This window comes from Rhyacophila brunnea, unplaced genomic scaffold (assembly GCF_057557595.1).
Source record: "Rhyacophila brunnea isolate RB1 unplaced genomic scaffold, BYU_Rbru_1.0 scaffold_12, whole genome shotgun sequence".
Lineage (NCBI taxonomy): Eukaryota > Metazoa > Arthropoda > Insecta > Trichoptera > Rhyacophilidae > Rhyacophila > Rhyacophila brunnea.
Window position 1 is genome coordinate 14,863,314 of NW_028232774.1, and position 22,119 is coordinate 14,885,432.

General features: G+C 34.3%; 1 protein-coding gene across 4 annotated transcripts in view; it reads left to right on the forward strand.

Annotated features, from left to right (window-relative positions):
* rg (A kinase anchor protein rugose) overlaps positions 1-22,119 on the forward strand; it is a 684,927-nt gene that overhangs the window by 330,926 nt on the left and 331,882 nt on the right. For all 4 annotated transcript variants that reach the window (XM_085960838.1, XM_085960839.1, XM_085960840.1 and 1 more), the window contains 2 exons: positions 233-356; positions 583-719. In XM_085960838.1, coding sequence (XP_085816964.1) covers positions 233-356; positions 583-719 — 261 coding nt within the window. The remainder of the gene's footprint in view (positions 1-232; positions 357-582; positions 720-22,119) is intronic.

Genomic DNA, 22,119 nt, shown 5'->3' on the forward strand with positions numbered 1-22,119 from the left:
GCTTCCCTTTTTTTATAATTTATCTACCATTTTTGGTTCTCTCTCCCGTGAGTATTTGTGTTAATTAAACTCAGTCAAAGAACAGTCAAGTGCATGGTGACCTCAGTCTTAGGTGACTGCTTCCCAGTCTTAGTTGAGTTATATGCCCGATTAAGAGTGATTGTAGTATCAGATGAATCAGGATGACACAAGGAAATATAATATTAATAACATATTTTATTTTTGTTCACAGGCACGAGAAGAATTTCACTCCCACTTAGCCAATTCAAGAACTGGTCACCAAGGTTCCAATGCAGAATTAATGGATGACGCAGAACTTCTCACTGACGATAGAGAACTTGATGTCGATTTGACAGGTAACTGACAAAATATAATATTAAATATATTGACTTAATGGTCATTTTTATTCAATGTCATTACGTTACGTATAAAAAAGGTATTAATTTGAAGTAGGCGCAACAAGAATTATTGTTCTAGAATTATCCTCCAAATATTATGGTTGACTTAAAAAAATACATCCTTCAGACACAATTATTTCTCTGACAGTTCTCTTTTATTATTTTTCTGTTTTTGTTTTATTAGGTCCAGTAAATATAAGCAGTAAAGCGCGGCTAATAGCTCCAGGGCTGGTGGCACCAGGAACTGTCTCAATCACCTCAACCGAGCTGTACTTCGAAGTGGATGAAGATGATCCGGAGTTCAGAAAAGTCGACCAAGAGGTCAGTGATTCTATAACATGAAAAATAATGACTGCATTAAAGATTTATTTTAAAACTTTTCCTGTAATTTTTCCCACTTTATTTCTTGTAGGTACTGAAATAATTTCCGATGTGAAGAATCAATCTCCAATTTTTATGGTATTGTACCGTTTGTCACACCTATGGCAATTATAACGGGGATTTCAATCTCTACTTAGTCAAATCAAAGTTTGAGAACGACTATTATAATATTATAACTTAGAAATATTTAAAACACGAAAACATTTAAAATATTAGGTAGGTATGTAGTGATAACTCTGAAGGAGTCATAACTCATTTTTTAGTTATATGCCATCTATAATCGTTAAATCCTCAATAGGTAGGTACATCTATTGATTATTTACTTCTTAAACACTGTGTTTTATAACAATTAGGCCCTTCGCTCGTGGAGAAACTTAAATCCGACAAACTGGTTGCTTATGGAACTCATAAACTGGCCAATGACCAATGCTTTGTACACGGCGCTACTTTAACCCACTTACAATAATAATCTCATAACCTCGTCAAACCTACTGTCTTTCCTACTTCATTCAATTTAAGCTTTTTCCGTATATCTTTACGGGAATATTCTGTTAGCCTGTAATTATACAGGCAGGAATATTTCTCAACATCTGCCAGATATTTTAAATTAAAAATCGGTTCGGCCATTTTTAACTTTTGACATCTTGTCTTGACTTGATATTGCTTATTCAGTTCAGTTCAGTGCTACCGATTTTGGTAAGAAAATATGATTTTTCATCGAATCGACTGATATTGGTTCCAGTGTTTTATGGGTGACTGGAAACTGAGATACTGGGAGACTAGCATGTCGCGTCTCTTCAGTTTAGTAGGAAGCGTTTTGAAACTGAGAGATTCCAGTCTTGCCGTCACCGAGGCGCCATTTAAATACATTAGCCAGATATTGACTGGAATTTTAGTTTCAGTCGCGTCATTTTTTAGTGTTCTCGTGAGCAGAAGACCTTAATAAAGCTCCATAATACTGATTGGAGTGTATCCTTTAGAATATTGAACAATTCTAGTGTACAGAAAGGCTCGAAATGGACTGGAGACCAATTTCTGAACAAAGCATTGCGAAACCCGTCGCTGAACCGCTTCGACTGAAGCATGTAAAATTTTTAGTTTTAAAAGAAATATTGTGTATTAAAAGCTTCGAATGGCATCTAGCCATGAATAAAAATTAACCATAAGTGCGAGTGAGCAAGCATTCGGCACGTTTATACCTCCGGTCTATGCGTTAGAGTAAGATAGAATTTTTCCCGAAGAATTAAAAAGATAACATGTCAAGACGGAACTCTTTGTCGGTTTCATGGAAATTAAATAACATTTCATCCATTTTGGTAATGACTTCATATTTTATCTGTACTTACCCGTTAACGTTAACATTATTAAATGATTCATTGTTGAAGTACGTAGCTAATTAATCCTTAAATAAGCTAGTTATGTCTTCAATATTACAATACAGAATTTCTGTTGTATTTTGCAAACAAACATGTGTGTTTCTGTATTACAAAATCGCAATATATACTTAAATGAGGATTTAAACACAAAATTATGCTTTCAACGGTAATAGTTATGTAAAAGACATGTAATAGATAACCAGCCTTTACGTTCCGAAATTAAAAATCTGACGTTTACGTCAAACCGACTCAAAACTCTATTGTCAAAGTATATGTAGCTCAATTCCATCTGCAGTCGGCAATGCCGGTTGACTTTTTTGTGTATTTCTGCTACTTTAACTGAAGTAGGTTTGCGCAACGGTGAAGTAGTGCTTCATTCAGAAATCGCTTCCCTGGAGCGCCGTTCCGGTTCATAACACACTTATTTCTATTAAATACCCACAAAATTAGAAAAATAGGTTAATATATATCTTCGTAAAATTTTCCATTTCTAGCCCTGGTGTACAGCCAATTGAACCCCCTACATGGAACTGACTTAGTCATTTACACCCCTCTTGCGTTGTCTAAATTAATACCTTCCAACTGACTTCCTTCTTAAATTAAGTCGAACATTCAATAATTATTAGATCGTTTAATTGCCATGAAATTAAAATACCATGTAGATAAGAGTCACGCCACATAGTGCTGCAAATTCACACATACTGCGGACCCGCAATGTCGATTTTGCCTGTTTAAATTTGGTTCAATTGGTACAGTCCTACAAACTCATCTAAAGAATGGTCAAAAATGGAACTACGAACTACCATATGGACGCCATTTTGAAAACGTTATTCGAATGTTGGGTTCTGTCCAGTTGCGAGTCTTGATTGGGTAGTTTTTGACTGTGGCTCCCCCCTCCATTCTTTAGATAAGTTTGTAGGTCTATAGAGGAGTTCTTCTTATTTTTCGACCGATCGTTTATTGTTCAAATTTTCATTGAATATCAGAATATTCTCAGTAGCTAGTAGCTGTTGGAAGGCTCAAAAAATGTGGATTTAACAGGGGGGGTTTTCACTAAAAATAATAAAATTAATTAGTGCACAGAATTTATTTCATTTTGCACTACACCACTGCTGCAGTAATGTTTTCATGAACATTTTTTTGGACCATGTCCAGTCTTAAGAATATTGTAAACTATGAGCCTCCACAGGGTGGAGGTTTGTATTAACAGATTTTTTTATTTTTACGAGAAATGGATCTTAGCCATTTGCTCAAACTATAATGTCCATACTCTGACTCCAAATAATAGGTATGTATCGTCACTGTTCTGGCAGAAGACACTAATATGAAAAAATGACATATTGAGTTAGTTATACCAAAATGTTCCTTATTTCAAACTTTACCGTCTAGAAACCTTTTTAATAAATAAATAGTCTTTATTTTAAAGTCATCCTTTTTACGATTACTTAATAAACTCAGATGATAGACCATTTCAAACATTTTAACAACTTCAAAGTCAAATTACTCAAACCTAGTATTCTCCAGTTAGCGTGTTCTGCCAGACCCTGGACTCGATCCTGGTCTTTACGACATTATAAACCGACGCGTTAGCCGCTCGGCAATCGTGGTGAACTTATTAAAACGTAATTTTTGTTAAAAACGTTTATTTTTTCATAATATCTGCTAAATCGTAATATTTATTACGGATGTTCAAGTTGTAAAAAAAACACCGAAATGCAGCATGAGACTTCCTCAATATATTACATAATACTATTATTTGTTTCACTCTCAAATTGTATATCTTTGATTATGCAAGGTTGCAGGATATTATGTCAATAGCACTATTTCAATTTATTCTTCGGGCTCCGTCCACTTTACCATTCATCCTGGACTAATTGTCATCGGCTATTCCCTCGTAAATCCGGCCCTGCTAATAATGGATTGAATCCATAAAAAATGTTTATTCTGGACTCACTTATAAGTAGATACTTATTGTTTCTATGGTGTACTCACTTTAAATCTGCTTTCAAAATGAACAATTTTACGAACCGGAGCACATTTTTCGAAAATAATAACAATAATTTTCAAATTATATGTATATTGTATAAAAATAAGTGTGTTAGATTTTTTATAGTATGGCCTATCTAGCTGAAATGGTCAAAATATTTGTTCTACGAGACGGAGCGATAATTTTGCGGATTTCATGAGCCGGTACGGCGCTCCGGTGCGATCCGGTCCATTTCGAACCCTGGTTTAAATCCAAGACACGCGGCGCTGCAAATTCACCGCAAACTGTGCAACCTCAGTGCATCGCAACGCTGGTCTTGCTTGATTCTAATTGGTTAACATTGGAATCAAGCAACATCTGTGTTTAGCTCATTGGGATCTTCACCTATTTCCCAAAATGTGAAGAATTGAAAAGTGATAGCTTTTCAGTTATTTTTTTGTCATTCTTTCACTTCTTTGCTTTTAAAAGTGAAGACGTAATACGTATTTTTTTTAATTCTGCCCCTCTTCGCGAATTATGCCATCAATAGAGCATGTTAATAATAAATCATGATAGCTATTATTAATCGTTTTTTTCGATATTTTGTGACATTTTGACATATTATTTGTGGGTCCCTTCACGTTTTAAATAATGCCATAATGGCCGGGTATTTATACACCCGTTTAGACGTTTCATTGCGCTAAGAAACGATGTTTATGTTATTCTTATAAAAGATCAGATGACAAAAGGCGAATCCCAAACTCGACTGGTGGCCCTTGTAAGCGCCGCAGGGGTCCATTGTTGCCATGTCAGAACTCTTTTCTCCAAGACTACGGGGGTCACATTTTTTTGTCTCCACCACACTGAGACGCTTGTGAAATACCGAATGTTCTTAACAAAACTTATCGATTAATAAATAAAATTTATGAATAATATTTTTAATCTCGTCGATTTTAATTATCTCCAACTCATCGGCAATCGTATCTGGTTAAAAGTTTTTGAAATAGTAATCGTGGAAGGTTATGCTTTCAATTCCCAGCCGGATCGATATATATTTTGTAAATACTTATCTACGAACGTTAATTTCTTACATCCAGAATCAATCATTTTCATATATTATGCTCTCATTTCTCAACCAGGGCCCAACAGTTATGCGTCAATTACATTAAGCTACTTTACGAACTGTTTGTTGGCGAATTTAAAAGCGGGCGATTCAGCTACTGCGATTGTGATGATGACACACAAAACTTTCCATTCGCTGATAAACCAACAAACTAGCGACTATTTTGACAGAACGTAGTTCGTTTTTTACCGGGATATCGTTACTACGCTCTACTGCGCAGACGCAGTAGGCCCACACGCCGGCGTGTAGCGTGTAAAGTTGACCAGCTTTCAACTTTTCTCGGTAGATTGTTTACAATCTACTTAGCTTGTTCGATGATGACACTGGGTGACTTTACAGGCAGATTGTAAATTCGCCAATAAGCAGCTCGTAAAGTAGCTCAATGTCATTGACGCATTTAACGATTGAAATTAGCTAGTGATTGTAGCTGGAGATCATGTGTTCATTTACTTACAATGTGGAATGTATTTACGCGGGAAAGTGCATGGCGACAGATCATGGTTAGTGACAAGTGCCAGGCGGTATAGGATCGGAAATCAGTAGCACCTCCTCGTTATGGAAATCTTGAAATCCCATTTGAGAAAAAATAATAAATTATTATTTTCCGAATATTTTACGAAATAAACCAAAGACGTTGGAGAAATATTTTTTCTTCTATATAAAGAAAGCCTAAACGTATACATATGAGGCAAAATACGACGTTTGAAACCAGGTCTGTGACCTATGATTTCCACACAAACTCTGAAATGAGAGATTTAACATACAGCACGGCTCTGACACCAATCTGAAACATGCTTCAGTATTTTATTATTGGACACCACACTTAGCTCTATCTGGCTACGGGTTTACTAACTTGGTGACCAGAGGCACTGAATGATTTTGTGGCTCCACAAAATAACTATAAATTTCAACTTCCAACGTAGGTAGGTACCTAGTTACAATAACAATTTACCTTTAAAATCACACCCTCTAAGTAAAAATTATCATTATTGAAGAAAACAGTGATGACTCCTAATAATATTACTCATTTATTTTTTGTGTGTGAAACTGTAAAAGGACGTAAGTATCTGGTTGATTGGTTATTATGTATTGGTACTTTTGATACTAGTTGCATGGATTTTTTTACTCTTTGGATAATATTCTATAATATGTAGGTAGGTACTGGGTACGCAATTTGTGAGAAATACTTAAACATTTTTTATGAATAAATTGCGTCATTTGCGTCAAAAAAAGAAGAAACTTTGAAATAAACCTTCAATTTTTCTGTGTGCCTACATTATTGTTATGAATAATATGCGTTCGTTAGTTTCTGAACATGCTATACATTGCGATCATTTTTATTAAGTTTTTTTTTTCATAAACACATCCAGTTTTTGGTTTCTATATTTGTTTAGTCCGTGTGTGCTCCTTGTAATCAATTTACTATTCGGACGGATTCTCTCAGTTGATAAATCGCTTTCGGAATATTTCGAATGTTATTAGATGATGATTATACGGTTTTTCGTATTTGTTGAGTTGTTTGAAATTCCTCCACAATATTTAGACGTTTGTTTTTTTTATCTGCTATTAATTAGTTATTTTACACTTTCTATAATATTATAAACAATCTTACAAATGACTATGTACTATGTATGTACCATAAACAAAGTCAACATCAGATCGTCGCCATAGGATTGGTTTTCGATTATCCGTTTTTGTCTAAATCGACCTTTTAATGCAGAATGATTTTTTGTATCTAAATGGACCAGAACCACCCTTTTCTTAAATTGCATTGTAATGAATACAGCATTCATATGCTGTAAAAACAACAATTTAAATACCTCCATGTATTTAAATACAGGATAATGAAATTTGTTTATCGTCTCCTGAATATTTGACATTTGGTCTATTCGACAAATCAATCTACAGCGACGAGATAACAAAGCTGGTAGTGGAACCGGAACCGATAATTATTTTGAAACTAGCACCGGGTCCATAACCTCTTATTTCGAATCTTCTAAAAAATGTCTAGGTTCCGGAGGTTCATTACATGTTATTTAATTTTTCAAAGTGTCATCTTTATAATTTTATTATTTTTGGCTTTCGTCTACTCATCATGTAGTCCAGCGATACCACATACCACATGCGGCCCTTTGAGCTTTTATGTGAGGCCCGAAATACATTTATTATCAGGAATTTCGTATATCTTGAGATTCGTTTCGACTTTGACGCACAGATAGTGACACCCGAAGAAGATTGTCATTATGGTCCACATCAGATCTGGTATAAGAGTGTTGCTATTGCACACGATTAATTTAAAAAACACGCATAATTTTTAAAATCTCAAAAATGTTTTGTAAAAAAGGGGAGGTTTCATGATTTTTTTCGTCACACCAGTAGTGATGCGGCCCGCGTTACTTTACAAATATGTATTTGGTCCGAAGAAAAAAAAGGTTGAGTATCATTGATGTAGCCAGTTATTCCAAAAATCGTCATCATTATCGTCAGTTTGATCCACTGCTGGAAGAAGGGTTCTCCCTAGCCCTAACTCCTTATAGTCTTCTTGATTCTTTGTTCTCAGTGACGTCCCTAGGCAAAGTGCCGCCCTTATGCTGACTTGAAATGCCGCCCCTTTTCAATTTAGTTTCAAATTGTCTGAAAATTCGTTTGCTTAGGTTAGGTAAGCAGGTACCTACCTATTTTACCACGTTTTTATTAGCTCGTATTCTTGTTTGTCCAGTACGAATTTTTCTTGTTTGTCCAAGATTTGTATTGGACGATTGAAGATTTTTAACTATCTTCCCGACTAGCTAGACATTTGAAACTTTTAGAATATATCATAACACGATGCCAATGCATTCTTTTAATACTTTTAGTCATCTTTAAGCAGAATTGAATTAATTTTCAGTTAATTCTGTTTTGTATGGAAAGTTATTTCGGAAAAAAATCGTAAAAAGTAAAACACTAGTATTGGTTGCTAAGGGGGTCCTACCAACTAAATTATTAATATATACGTGCGTTACTATGGAAATAAATATGAAATGTCAAAATGACATTTCAGTATTCTATATTTCTAACAAGTACAAAAAAAAGTATTTATTAATAAATAGAATTGTCAACATTTAAAAACGTCGTATATAAAAAGTTCTTTTTATCTTGTAATTATTAATATTAATCTACGACTATCTTAAACAGACGAATACACCAAAATCTTTAAATTTACATACAAACCATCTATTGATAATTAGAGCATTTCCACGAAACTTACTTACAACTCTTTAGCGCTGACAGGTTTAGAGGCACCCTTTTGGGAAAAAAAATCACGTGTGATAAACCGCAATTACAATATGTATTACCATGGGTATTACAATTCAACAATGGTTATATTGTCAGGATTTGTTATGCTTCGATTTTATTTTAATCTAAAATGTCGATACTTTCTAACGAAGTGACTTCTGCTTTAAAGCCGCCACTGCTCTCTAAAAATTGTAATATTTGTATTCGTTCTTTCATTTCCCGCTCTTTATAATGTAACCCCCTTATACAACACATGACCCGCCTACCCTCACGGGACGTCACCGCAATAGTTCTTGGGTGCTACGTACATACTTATACCATTTTATAGGGTTTTATCACGCCCTTGCGAATGTTATAAACAGAAATGGTTGGCCATAAGATTTAAACTATTCCGAGAGTCATTGTCGCTGAGAACGTCGAAACACTGATTCTGATATTTTTTCAAAACGGTCGGTTCGTCACACTATGAACTATGCCAGTCAACGCAATCGGCGGGAATGGGACGATTTGGCACCGCGAACTAACCACGGGCGATTGGCCACCGCTAATTGGCCGCCGATACAATTGGACGCCGGTACAATTGGGCGCCGGAAAAATTGGACGCCGCACGGTTAAATTGAATGCGCAAAGGAATAGACGTACGTACCGATTTGTTGGAGTAAGTAAGCAAGTCAGTTTAATATGCTTCTATCTTCTCAGTAGTTGTACCTTATACATTTCGCGCTTGATACATTTTTAATACGGATTGAGAATAATTATTATGCCTTATGATGTTTATAAAAAGAAAATAATTCTTCCCTCGTTAGTACTTAAAGATGTGCATAATTAATTAATTTATTGTGTATACCTACATGGGTAGGTACTTATTTATATTTACAACAAATATTAAAAACAGTTAGATGGTAGAATGAAAATAACATTATATTTCAGCGTTATCTCGACTTAATATTATAATAATGCTTTAACGTGTATATTATTATGCATAAATACGTATTTTAAGATATTATGAAATTACAAACAAAATATTAAGTAAGTTATCTGCTAAGTATAAATGTTTCAGTAGCTTGATTGATAAACTACTTACATAGTTGACAGGTACCTACCTACCCAATTTTTATAATATTGATTTAGATTGAGATAAAACATGATTTATTTTTAATCGAACTGTGCTTGTCGATAACACAGTCTCGGATATTATTCTGTTATGGAAAAGTAAGACACTTCCATTTTTCGTCTCTTTTTATCTAACTGTTCTGCATGTATTATCTAATATTACCTATTATATTATTTATTATGTTGTAACCGAACAATTTAAAAAGCTTGATTAAATTTTTCCACTAATTTATCAATGTCCAAGTTGTCTCAGTTTTTGAATTTGTATACAAATTGTTTACAATTAAATAAAAATTACATTACCATAATTTGGATAGAGTTTGTAAAATCAAAAACACAACAAAACAATTAGTACTTAATTTCAATTAATTTACAGCAATCCAATATTCAAATATGTCGTTGGAATTGGCCTAAATTCTTTATACAAGCACCCCGCGAGATGTCATTGTTGATTCATCCAAAAGACATTGTTTCAATCCGCAGTCCACAAAGAAGAGATGAAGTGTTCCCACGGCGGGGGACCCCCGTCCGATGGTCGGTGGCGCCGGCGCGCCCGGACCCCGCGGGGGCATACCTTTATGTCTCTGACTTTTATCTCGCCTTATCTCTGATCACCTGATACCTACTATTACTACTTGAAAAACGGAAAGCTTCAGTGCAACGTGACAACATTGTTTCTACTATTGAGTAGGTACCTACTAACTGTTGAATCTTCACTTTTATTTCGCAATATTTCTGACACCCTGATACTTTCAGAAAGTGATATTCAAATGCAATGTATTATTTCCCCCTGAAAAAGCTAGGAAAATAATTTTCTTTCAGCTGTTAATGTTTTACTTTATCTCACGGTTCTTTTCTGTTCGCCTGATCATTTTTTCTCAACATTTTTCACATTAGGTATTAAGAAAGTTTTATACATCAGTTGTTCTCTTCTTGAATCACAGCATTCATTACATTGTCGTGCTTTCGAACAAGTACATAATATAACGTTCCCGTTATCGTCATATTAGATTATTTTCGTAGTTTCTCTTAATTGCTCAACCCCTGATACTTTTATTGTGATATGGAACTGTTGTCCATCTGAAGATGGTCTACTGCCTCATGGAATTACAATATGTTAGATGGAATGATTTTACCTATGATTGTTTCTCTCAAATCATGCGCCATTCAATAAACAATAATGTCCCCCATAGTTAGCATGGAATTTTCTTAGCTCCTCCTACTCGAAAACTTAACTGGTTTCCATGGGAAACGAAAATACTTTACTGGCGTACAGACCTCTTTCAAGCATTTTCTCGTTTGTCGCGGTGTTTCCACTTTCTCAGGCATTTTCAGCAAGTTACCATGGCAATTTTAATATATCTTGATACTGTTACTCGATAACAGCTGGTTTCCATGCAATACGAAAATATTTATATACCACATCACATGTGGTTGATATCTTAATTTTTTTTAAACCAGATATGTATCCTTCTTTACTTTTATATTGTGTTTATTCTTTCGCAGGTAATTTTCATCTATGTAGGTACAGTGCTAATTTTATCACTACCTGATACTTTTATTTTTTTTAACTGAGCTGGTTTCCATGCGATCTGAGGATACTTTTCAATTGATATGAATTGTAATGATTGATCTTCCGAATCCTCGTATATGTATTAATTTTACCATTGACTTCACAAGCCTGAGCAGATCGTGGCTTCCTAATGCAGTGGACTCGTGCTTTCAGAGATAACCCTCCTATAAATGTTTTTTTTTATGAAGATATTTTAACATTGTTCATTATACATTTCGTCGACACTTCTGGTCGGATACTATCGTCGCTAATTAGACAAAAATATCAGAAACGGTACACTTCTTTCGCGTAATTTTTAGCAATTCTTGGCCAGACGCTTTCACATTCAATTATTCAACTGTAAAAAGATATCATTATTTAACTTTATTTTTTGTCGTAGATACGAGTATTATGCTAGCCTGAATTTGGAATCGGTCAAATCTTTTCGTGCGCGAATAAACAGCAATATTCTCAGAATTCGCAGTGTCATTAATCAACAGGTGTCGCTTTAATTGGCCCTGATAGTGTCGCTGTTTGTTTCTACCTGTTCGCTGACCTCTGAGGTCCCTTGTTCGAAACCCGTAGATCGGATCACTTGATTAGTTGACTTCCCAAAACTTTGACTGAAATTATTGTCAAACTATGTTTCGTAATAAAAATGAATCATCCAAAATCCACAGCATTTCAAACTGTAAGGTGATTCGTTGCTTCGTTTCAAGTAGATATGATGGCGTCTTGTCATTTATTTTCGGTATATCCAGCGTGTCCAGAAACTTGTACGTATGCAGTTCGCACTTCACCGTGAAACGTTGTATCGGTAATATATGGCCGTATATTAAAGGCCGTCGTATTTCATATCTTAATAAAACACGGCTCTTTTCGGTTTACACTTTACAGGAAGCCAGCAGCAAACAATTTTTGAAAATAGCCGATATACTGGATTAAGATTTGTTCGGTTAGGTTAGGTTAGGTTTTCATTCTTGAATAATTCTTAAATTGGCAAAAATCAGCTATGAAAATTAAAAATATTGAATCTAATAAAATTGGAGACCGTATAGTACACAGTCATCTCTTTCCGATAAGAAAGCTCACGGCAAACTGTGCTACGGTAAAATATTTTACGTACAATTTACATGTAACCATTTTTCAGAGTGTCCGGTAAATTGTACTTAAGTACACAGTCCAGGGAATACGTCATTATCGCCGTGAGCTTTTGTACCCATATCATTTTTCATATAAAAATTTAAAAAAATATGAACCAAGTTGTTTATTTTATATTGTTCAGAAAAATAATCGTGTCCACTTGTGTGCTTAATGGGTAGGTATACGATATCATAAAATTAAGGAAATATCCACGATTAATTGCTTTTAAACAAGCTTGTCCCATTTGGGACAATGTCCGCTTTATAATGCGTAAGATATTAAAATGATTTTTTGTCGTTATAAACATATTATAAACACAAATAAGAAATGCGCCTGTCGATAAATCACGGCTATTATTTAACTTTTCACACATATTTCTTGGGGCCGTGACACAAACTGCTACGATGCGATATTCATCGGCAATAGATGTCAGCCGGTAATTAATTGATAACCACTGGATAAATGTCAAGGCTAAACGATAAATCACTCCACTTCTAGCGTTCTGACTCGACCAGATAAAATTGCACGTTTACTTTTAACAATCAAACATATCAATCTCCTCTCACTGCAAATCCTATGTTTACATTATTCTTATTATAAATTATCTTAAGTAGTTTTTACACACTTTAGTAACTAGTAGGCAATGACATTATTAATGGACAACGCACTCAGTACAGTAGCTAGCAAGTCAATTCGCGCATAGCTGGATTCGCAGATGTATAGGTGGAATTTCCATTATGTGATATCACGCTTCGGTAATTTATAGCAATATCACCTTTATTGTAATGGCGTTAGAATAGTGTTTCCAGTGTCAATGTTCATTTGAGCGAGAGATATTGATATTAAAATATGAATTATGCCATTCAGACTCGACAAAAAGCGTCGGGAATTTGTAGCAACATCACCTTTATTGTAATGGCGTTAGAACAGATTATGCCATTCGGCAGACCTGACAAAAAAGTGAGTGCATTTTTTTTCCAGGTGCTTTGTCCATATTAATGTCATTGCTAGTAGGTATCAACATGCATATCATGTATTATTATATGAATCAGAATACAAATCGGCGGCGCTCGTGGTGCAGTGCGTAAGGCGCTAGCCTTACTCCCGAGGCCTTTCTCTCTAGGTTCGATTCCCGGTGAGGATACAATATTTTTGTGTTTTTCTCAAAGCCTGGGTATTTGTGACTGTTCAAAATTAATAACATCCACCTTGTACGAAAAAGCAAGGACATGGTTATTAATATTTCTAAAAAAAATACATATTACTTATTATTATCAATCATTATTAACATCATCATCAGCCGGAGTCGATCCACTACTGTATGAAGGTTTTCCCTAGCTCCCCCCACTCTTATCGGCTCGCTAGTTCTTCGCTGCTACGTACAACCACCGATCTTTATAAATTCTTCTTACCAGCGTGTTTTGGGATTGCGGTTTTTAGTGTCCTTTGGGTACTGTACTATATGACAGCATTCGTCCAACGGTTGTCCACTCGCCGAGCGTCGAGTTGACACTCTTGTCTGCTTCTTTATTCATTCCTTTCGTTTGTGGTCTTTCCACGTTATGCCCAACACGCAGCTTTCCTTGTCACGTTGTGCAACTCGCACTTTTTAGATTTCTCTTACATTAAAAGTCCATGTTTCACTTGCGTACTTGAGCACCGGAAGCACACATTGTTTGAACACTTTGTACCTACGGTGACGTCGTTAGTAGATCGCCCACCGACAAAGCCGTGTATTCAAAATGTAATTCTTTTTATGGAAGAGAAAACGCACCGAGTCATATAATTTTTTTATTTCTCATGCATTTGTTGTATATGTGGCAATAAAGTCGCCTGCGGCGCAATTTTACTTCTTACTGTTAAATTTATGTATTTAAGAAATAAGAGGATATTGCATTAAGACGTGTATACTTATTTATTTTACAACGTTTTTATTAGCTCGTATTCTTGTTTGTCCGGTGGTTGTTTGTCCAGTACAAATCTTGCAATCGATTTTTAACTAACTTTCCGACTAGCTAGACATTTGAAACTTTTAGAATATATCAGAACACGATGCCAATGCATTCTTTTAATACTTTTAGTCATCTTTAAGTAGAATTGAATTCATTTTCAGTTAATTCTGTTTTGTATGAAAAGTTATTTTGGAAGAAATCCGTAATCCAATCCACTATTCTTGGTTGCTAAGTGGGTGGTCCTAGCAACTAAATTAGTAATATATACGTACGTTACTATGGAAATCAAAATTACATTTCAGTATTATATATTTATTTGTTTGTTTGTTTTTTATTTACTTCATATCAAGTACAAGTTTGAGCATAATAATTCAACAGAAATTTTAAAAACGTTGTAAGTATATTAAAAGTTATTTTTATCTTGTAATTTTATTATGTGTGATGTTCTTGACGCGGCTCTGACTGTACGTACGCTAGAAATAGTGTAGTTCGCGATATCTGCTTCGAAACAATATTTACGTCATAAAAAGTGGTCAACCTACCAATTCAACCAAAAGTTACATGGACATTTTTTCCAAACTGTCAACTTTCTCAATAAATTATTTGGCAAACGAGTCTTTACCTTTAATTTCATATCAAACATTCGCTGTTTATTGTGGGATTTCTAATGGAATAATGGACCGACTAAATTAATTTCTTCTTTATTACCAAACACACATAATAAAAGGTAAGCTACGATTTCAAATATAGCAGGTTGTTTTACATACTTGGTGAAATCTGAAGATAATTTTAATTGAAAATGGAAATTAAAATATACGTATATGATATTATACAGTTATTAAGATGTTCTCATGATGCCGTCAGTAATTTCAATTGTAGATTCGTGCATAATAAAATAATATAGTCTTCGGAATTAATTTATAATGACTAAAAGAGCGCAATGTCCTTTATAATAATCACATAGATCGATAGAATATAGATAGAACATCATTTGCATAACGGTACATCTGAAGTAAAAGGTCGGGTGTCCGTTTTTTTTTTATCTTATTATGTTTTTCTACATGTGGGTAAAAGAATGGATATCTTACAATCAATGGAAAGTTACGAAATTAAATAATTGTATAAAGTCGGGTGTCAAATTAATATACCTAGATAAATGTAATTGTAAGTCGGCTCTCACATCTAAACTCGCCTTGTCTGCCGCACAGCCATAAATCAAACCTTCCAATAACGTCGATTCAGTATTGCATATGAAGACCGCGCACATCTACGCAGTTGCACGTAACCTTCGAAACGTATAGGTATTTGGATGCGGCGATCGGCGAGCCGGTATAGGAATGACCAATTCGTAAGTGTTTGTATGCGTCCTGGCGTCTTTGACTCGCAGCCCGAAATACATGCAACTTGTCGATTGCAACAGTAGATGTTTTTTTCAAACTAAAAAGTCGCATTCGACCAATCTGCGGAGGTCTATTTGGCAATGTGTGTTTTGTGACTAACGATGACGTCACATCGATGTATTCCTCACGTTGCAGGCGACACGAGTTTTGATGTGAGAGCCGGCTAACAGAACAATAATATTATTATCATGATAATGACAAGAAAAATAGAATAACACAGAAAATATAATATTTCCATAAATGTATATACCTATTTAGGATTTGCCAAAACACTATCACCGGAACAATTTTTAATATACACCCTACATTTTATCTTTGGCATACCTACAGGTATTTTTATTTATCACTGTACGACGCACGCTGTCCAGTAGATAGGTACCTACATCGATTTTATTTATATCACAACATTATACCACTTTATCGATTACATTGCCATTGTTACTATAATAATAAACTAACGCAGACTAGATGAGGCAGGCAGATCAAGCACTGCTTAGGGGCGGTAATCAAATAATGGTTATACTGCCCTTCCAAGGAAGATGATAGTAACTGACTCTCACACACTTTCGAGATAAATGACATGTGTTTTTTTTTTCAAATTTTAGTAGGTACCTACCGTGAATTAATAAAAAACGGTGATATATTTTGTTAGTAGGATTTAAAATACAAACAATAATAAGCAAGCAGTAACTGCAATAAATATATGGAATTACTGCCTTTTTGCTAAGAAATTTGTATTATTTTAGCAGATGACCATTTTTTCACGGTTTTTAGTAATAGTACTGATTTTAAAGTGAACAGAATATATAGCTTTCAAAATTACCTAACGGATGGCATTCATATTTCATTTCCCCAAATTTTGCGAGTTACTGCCCTTTTCCTTGAAATGCCAGTATAGAATTGCACTGATGGTTGAGCGGTAATAAGTGGTATTTGTTAATAAAACGTTCACTCTTTGGAGGCCCATATGATCGTCTTATGATCGAACGTGGTCATACAATGTAATGTAAAGAGAGTGTCATTACTTCTGAGAATATGTATAATGGCGTTTTGCCTGCGGTACTGATATTATTATGCCTACTGTAAACTTCAGTAGATATGAGTGTGTGGAGATTATAACTTTGTGTCGTACTTGACCGTCAATAGCTGAGATGTCTATCTATTATAGGGTTGCTCAGTGCTCGAAATGGAAAATTTTACGAACCGGAACGCTCGATAACTTTTCGAAAATATCAACAATAATATCTAACTGTACATGTATTTTAAAAAAATAAGTGTGCACATTTTTTAATTATATGACATATCTAACTCAGACGGTCAAATTAATATTTTGATAGATATGGAGCGATAACCCTGGGGGTTTTATGAACCGGAACGGCGCTCCGGTGCGTTCCTGTCCATTTCGAGCCCTGGGGTTGCTTCTGGATTGGTCACTGCATATGCAGCAATTTTTCTTATTAACAATTCCGTTAAGCCAAGAATGAGCAACTAAGCTAAGATAAAGCAACTGTTTCTAACAAATCAAGGGTTTAAAGTAATTTAGTAGCGTTATTCAAGTGTGTCTATTCATAATGATTTGCCAGATATAGTCAAAAAGTTAGCGCAGTATTACAGCTCGGCAGTGTTGCCATGTCTACTGAAATTTCAATAGATCTACTGATATTTGTTGATATTTTTCGCAATATACTGAATCTACTGATATTTTATGAAATTTACTTATATTTTATGAAATCCACTGATATTTCTTCCCACCATCCGGGAAAAAAACGAAACGAGCCGAATTTGGGAATTCGCGGCCCGCGGCGAAACTTTCCTAAAAAAAACGAGCCGACTACGAAAAATTGGCAACCTGCGGCCCACGGCAAAATTTTTCTCCAATTGGCAACCTGCGGCCCGCGGTGAAATATTTCTCGTCTAAACTGAGAAACAGAAATCTACTGAATCTAATAAAATCTAATGAATCTATTCATATTTTGTCGAATCTAGTGAAATTTTTTTCCACATTTTACTGAAATTTCAAATTTTGACTTGGCAACACTGCAGCTCGGTTTAACATTTAACCCTTTCGTAAGTTCTATCTAAGCAATAAACACCGTCCTGTTACAATGGTTTGGTTACTAAAACACGTTAAGTACGGGCTGCAGAGTAGAGGGCTCGCTTCGAGATATAACGGGAATATTAATTTAAAAGGAGTCACGATCCTGTCAATAGTGTTGTTCTATAAAAACAAAGATGTCTGTACTCAGTATGATCACTTATCTTAAGTTACACCACACTGATCACAATAAATTTGGAGTCTGTACTAACCGCACTGTTCAAGGAACGACAGTTAATAATAAAAATAATTACAAGATAAAAAGAACTTTTTATATACAACGTTTTTAAATTCTGTTGAACCATATAAACTTGACTTGACTAGCTTAAACGATCAAAAAAAATTGTACTTGACATGTCATATTGATTTCCATTGTAACGCACATCTAATATATAAAAATTAATATTTGTGTGTTTGTTTGTTCGTATTTAATGCGCAGCCATACCGTTCATCCGATTGCAATAAAACTTTGTAAACTTATTGCTTGCACTTGCGGAAAGAGTATAGGCTATACTAATATATAAAAATGAATGTCTGTATGTCTGTCTGTCTGTGTGTCTGTCCCGTATGCGTTCCTATACCATTCATCCGATTGCAATGAAATTTTGGTGAGTGGTTGTATGCACACCCATGAAGGTTTCTGAATTAGAAAAATCATCATCTTTTTCTTCTTCTTCATTCTATTTTCTTTTATTCGTATGGTTCCTATACCATTCATCTGATTGCAATGAAATTTTGGTAAGTGATTATATGTACGTCCATAAAGGTTTCTGAATTATAAAAATCATCACCTTCTTCTTCTTCTTCATTCTATCTTCTTTTATTCGTATGGTTCCTATACCGTTCATCCGATTGCGATGAAACCTTCGTCAGTTGTTGTGTTAACACCCGCAAAGGTTTCTGAAACAGTACAACCATCTTCTTCTTCTTCTTCTTCTTCATTTTATCTTCTTTTATTCGTATGGTCCCTATACCATTCATCCGATTGCAATAAAACCTTCGTCAGTTGTTGTGTTAACACCCGCAAAGGTTTCTGAAATAGTACAACCATCTTCTTCTTCTTCTCAATTTTATCTTCTTTTATTCGTATGGTCCCTATACCATTCATCCGATTGCAATAAAACCTTCGTCAGTTGTTGTGGTAACACCCGCAATGGTTTTTGAATTAGTACAACCATCTTCTTCTTCTTCCTTGGTTCCTATACCATTCATCCGATTGCAATGAAATTTTGGTAAGTGGTTGTATGCACATCCATAAAGGTTTCTAAATTAGAAAAATCATCATTTTCTTCTTCTTCTTCATTCTATCTTCTTCTTTTCGTATGCGTTCTTATACCATTCATCCAATTGCGATGAAAATTTGACCAGTTGTTGTGCGCAAGCCCGCGAAGATTTCTGAATTAGAAAATCATCTTCTACTTCTATTCTTATGCGTTCCTATACCATTCATCCAATTGCAATGAAATTTTGATCAAGTGTTGTGCCCTTGCCCGCAAAGGTTTCTGAATTAGTACAATCATCTTTTTCTTCTTCTATTTGTATGCGTTCTTATGCCATTCATCCGATTGTGATGAAATTTTGACCAGTTGTTGTGCGCACGCCCGTGAAGGTTTTTGAATTAGTACAACCATTTTCTTCGTCTTCTTCTATTCGTATGCGTTCCTATACCATTAATCCGATTGCAATAAAACTTTGGTGAGTTGTCATGCGCATGCCCACGAAGATTTCAGATTTAGAAAATCATCTTCTTCTACTATTCGTATGCGTTCCTATACCATTCATCCGATTGGGATGAAACTTTTGTCAGTTGTTGTGCGCACACCTGCGAAGGTTTCTAAATTATTATTATATAAAATACAAAGTTTGTTGTTTGTTTGTTCCATCCAATTTAGATTTTTTTTTTACTACATATTAATAACATTAATAACGTTTTCATATTTTGGATTCAATTTTAATTTAGTGTTCTTATGTTTGACCTTTACTCCTATTAGAATTATTTTCATATTGCCATATTGTATTACACAGATATTTTAATATTAAAAAAATAATTACCTCTTATTATTTTTCAAATATCTAAGATAAATATAACCACGAAGCGACCCTGTGCGAAGCCGGGTACTTCAGCTAGTATATAATAATAATTAAGTTGCTAGGACCCCAGACCCCTCTAGCAACCGATAATGGTGTTGAAATAACTTTTCATACAAAACAGAATTAACTGAAAATGAATTCAATTCTCCTTAAAGATTGCTAAAAGTATTAAAAGAATGCATTGGCATCGTGTTCTGATATATTCTAAAAGTTTCACATGTCTAGCTAGTCGGGAAGTTAGTTAAAAATCGATTGCAAGATTTGTACCGGACAAATAAGAATACGAGCTAAGAAAAACGTTGTAATAATATTATTTTACCATTATTGAAATCGATAAAGTCAAAAATAAAAAGTTTGGGAGTTTAATTGTGTGTTACGTTGAATTATAATAATTCTTTACCAGTTAGTAATAATGTGTTTCCATTTCTTATAATATTAATAAAATATTTGTAGACCACTAACATACCTACTCAGTGCTGAAACATTAAGTACCTACCTGCTCAAAAGTTACCTGTTTCGTTTGTTTTTTCTTTTATCTACGTGTCAAATAACGACGTCCTTTTTTGACATATATCCATTCGGTTTTAATTATTACAATCGGATAGCCGTTTTAAACAATTATCTTGATTTTATCCCATATCGACACGACAAAAAACGATTTTTTATTTTTTTTCTGTATCGTTGGTAATAATTTATGGAAACCCATCCATATATTTTTTTCTTGATAAAACTACATCAAAATATCTTATATTTTCGACAAAAATAGAAAAGTATCAATGAATGAGACCTGTCACATAATATTGTAGAATACATACAAACCAAAAAATGCCATTTTTAATTAAATTGGCAATGTTTGTTTTGTTTGACGCAAACAATAATAATCGTACAGTTACAGCGCAAATTAGTAAACTTCTTGAATATAATTTTTTCTTTTGTTAGATTCGATGCTCGAGTACATAATTTCAATTCTTATTTATGCGTCATCTTTAGAACAAAGGTTAGGCTAGGCTATCATTGTTTTAATCACTGTATTTACGCCGATTTTCTTAGTTTTGTTTTACTCACTTTGTCAGAACTTTTCAAAAATCAAATATTTGAGCTTTTCACAAGCCGAAGTTTTTAGATAGTCTATTAATAGTCATTGCAACACAATTCTACTGCTATATTTTAAAATGTTGTAACAGGCTAAATATATGGGCTAAATTAATATCCTACATTATATTCTTTTGATCTTAAGGCTATACCTCAGTTGATGCATGGTCTAAAAAGATCTTGGCTAGGCGATGCGCGGATTTCGGGTCGCGGGTGCAAATGACGCATGCCGAACGAAATTTAATTTGTCATATAAATCCAACATGCGTCCATTTAATGTTTTGTTTATTGTTCTTTTAGTAACAATATTAATATATTCATTGACATGTTTTCTGTAAACTCTTCTGGAGACATTACAGTCCTACATACTTATCTAAAGAACGGTCAAAAATAGAACAACGGACTATCATATGTACGCCTTTTTACGTACATTTTTCGTACCATTTTGAAAACGTCATTCAAACGTCAGATTCTGTCCAGTTGCCAGTCTGCCAACTGGACAGTCTGCCAGGCTCCCCCATCCATTCTTTAGATAAGTTTGTAGGTCTGTAACTAAATGCAATTCAACTAACGTTTTTTTTATAAATATTCAATTGAGTACCTAAATAAAATTATTTTAATTAACATATTTTTTTTTATTGAGTTTGTTAGTTAACTTTTCACCACAAGGGGCTCGAAATTAGTCAGCACCTGAGGTATCTATGTACAATTAACCACCACTTTAATGGGTTAACGAGTCGTAGGTATACCATTATTTGAAATATTAAAAAAAATGATTACGACAGTTACACGTTAATGCTGCCATGTTTTTCTGTAATGATTATATTATGAAGGTCTAAAAATTATAGTATTTTTGAAAAAACTATAGTACCTACACGAAAAATACTATAATTCAAAATTATAGTAAGTACCCACGGTTGAAAACACTTATACACTCTGGAGAAATAAAAATAATGCACGATCTCGGTAATAATTTGAATTATCTTAGTTTACTAGAAGTATCACTGGTCCTTCACAATTATTAAAAAAAACTTTATTTTATTAGAGAATAAAATACACTTGCGTTGTTATCAATTTTCGTATCCATAATTTGACCTGTCACTGTACGGCCGAGGGAATATTTTTATACATAGTTTGATCCGAGAAGTGATAATGAACCTT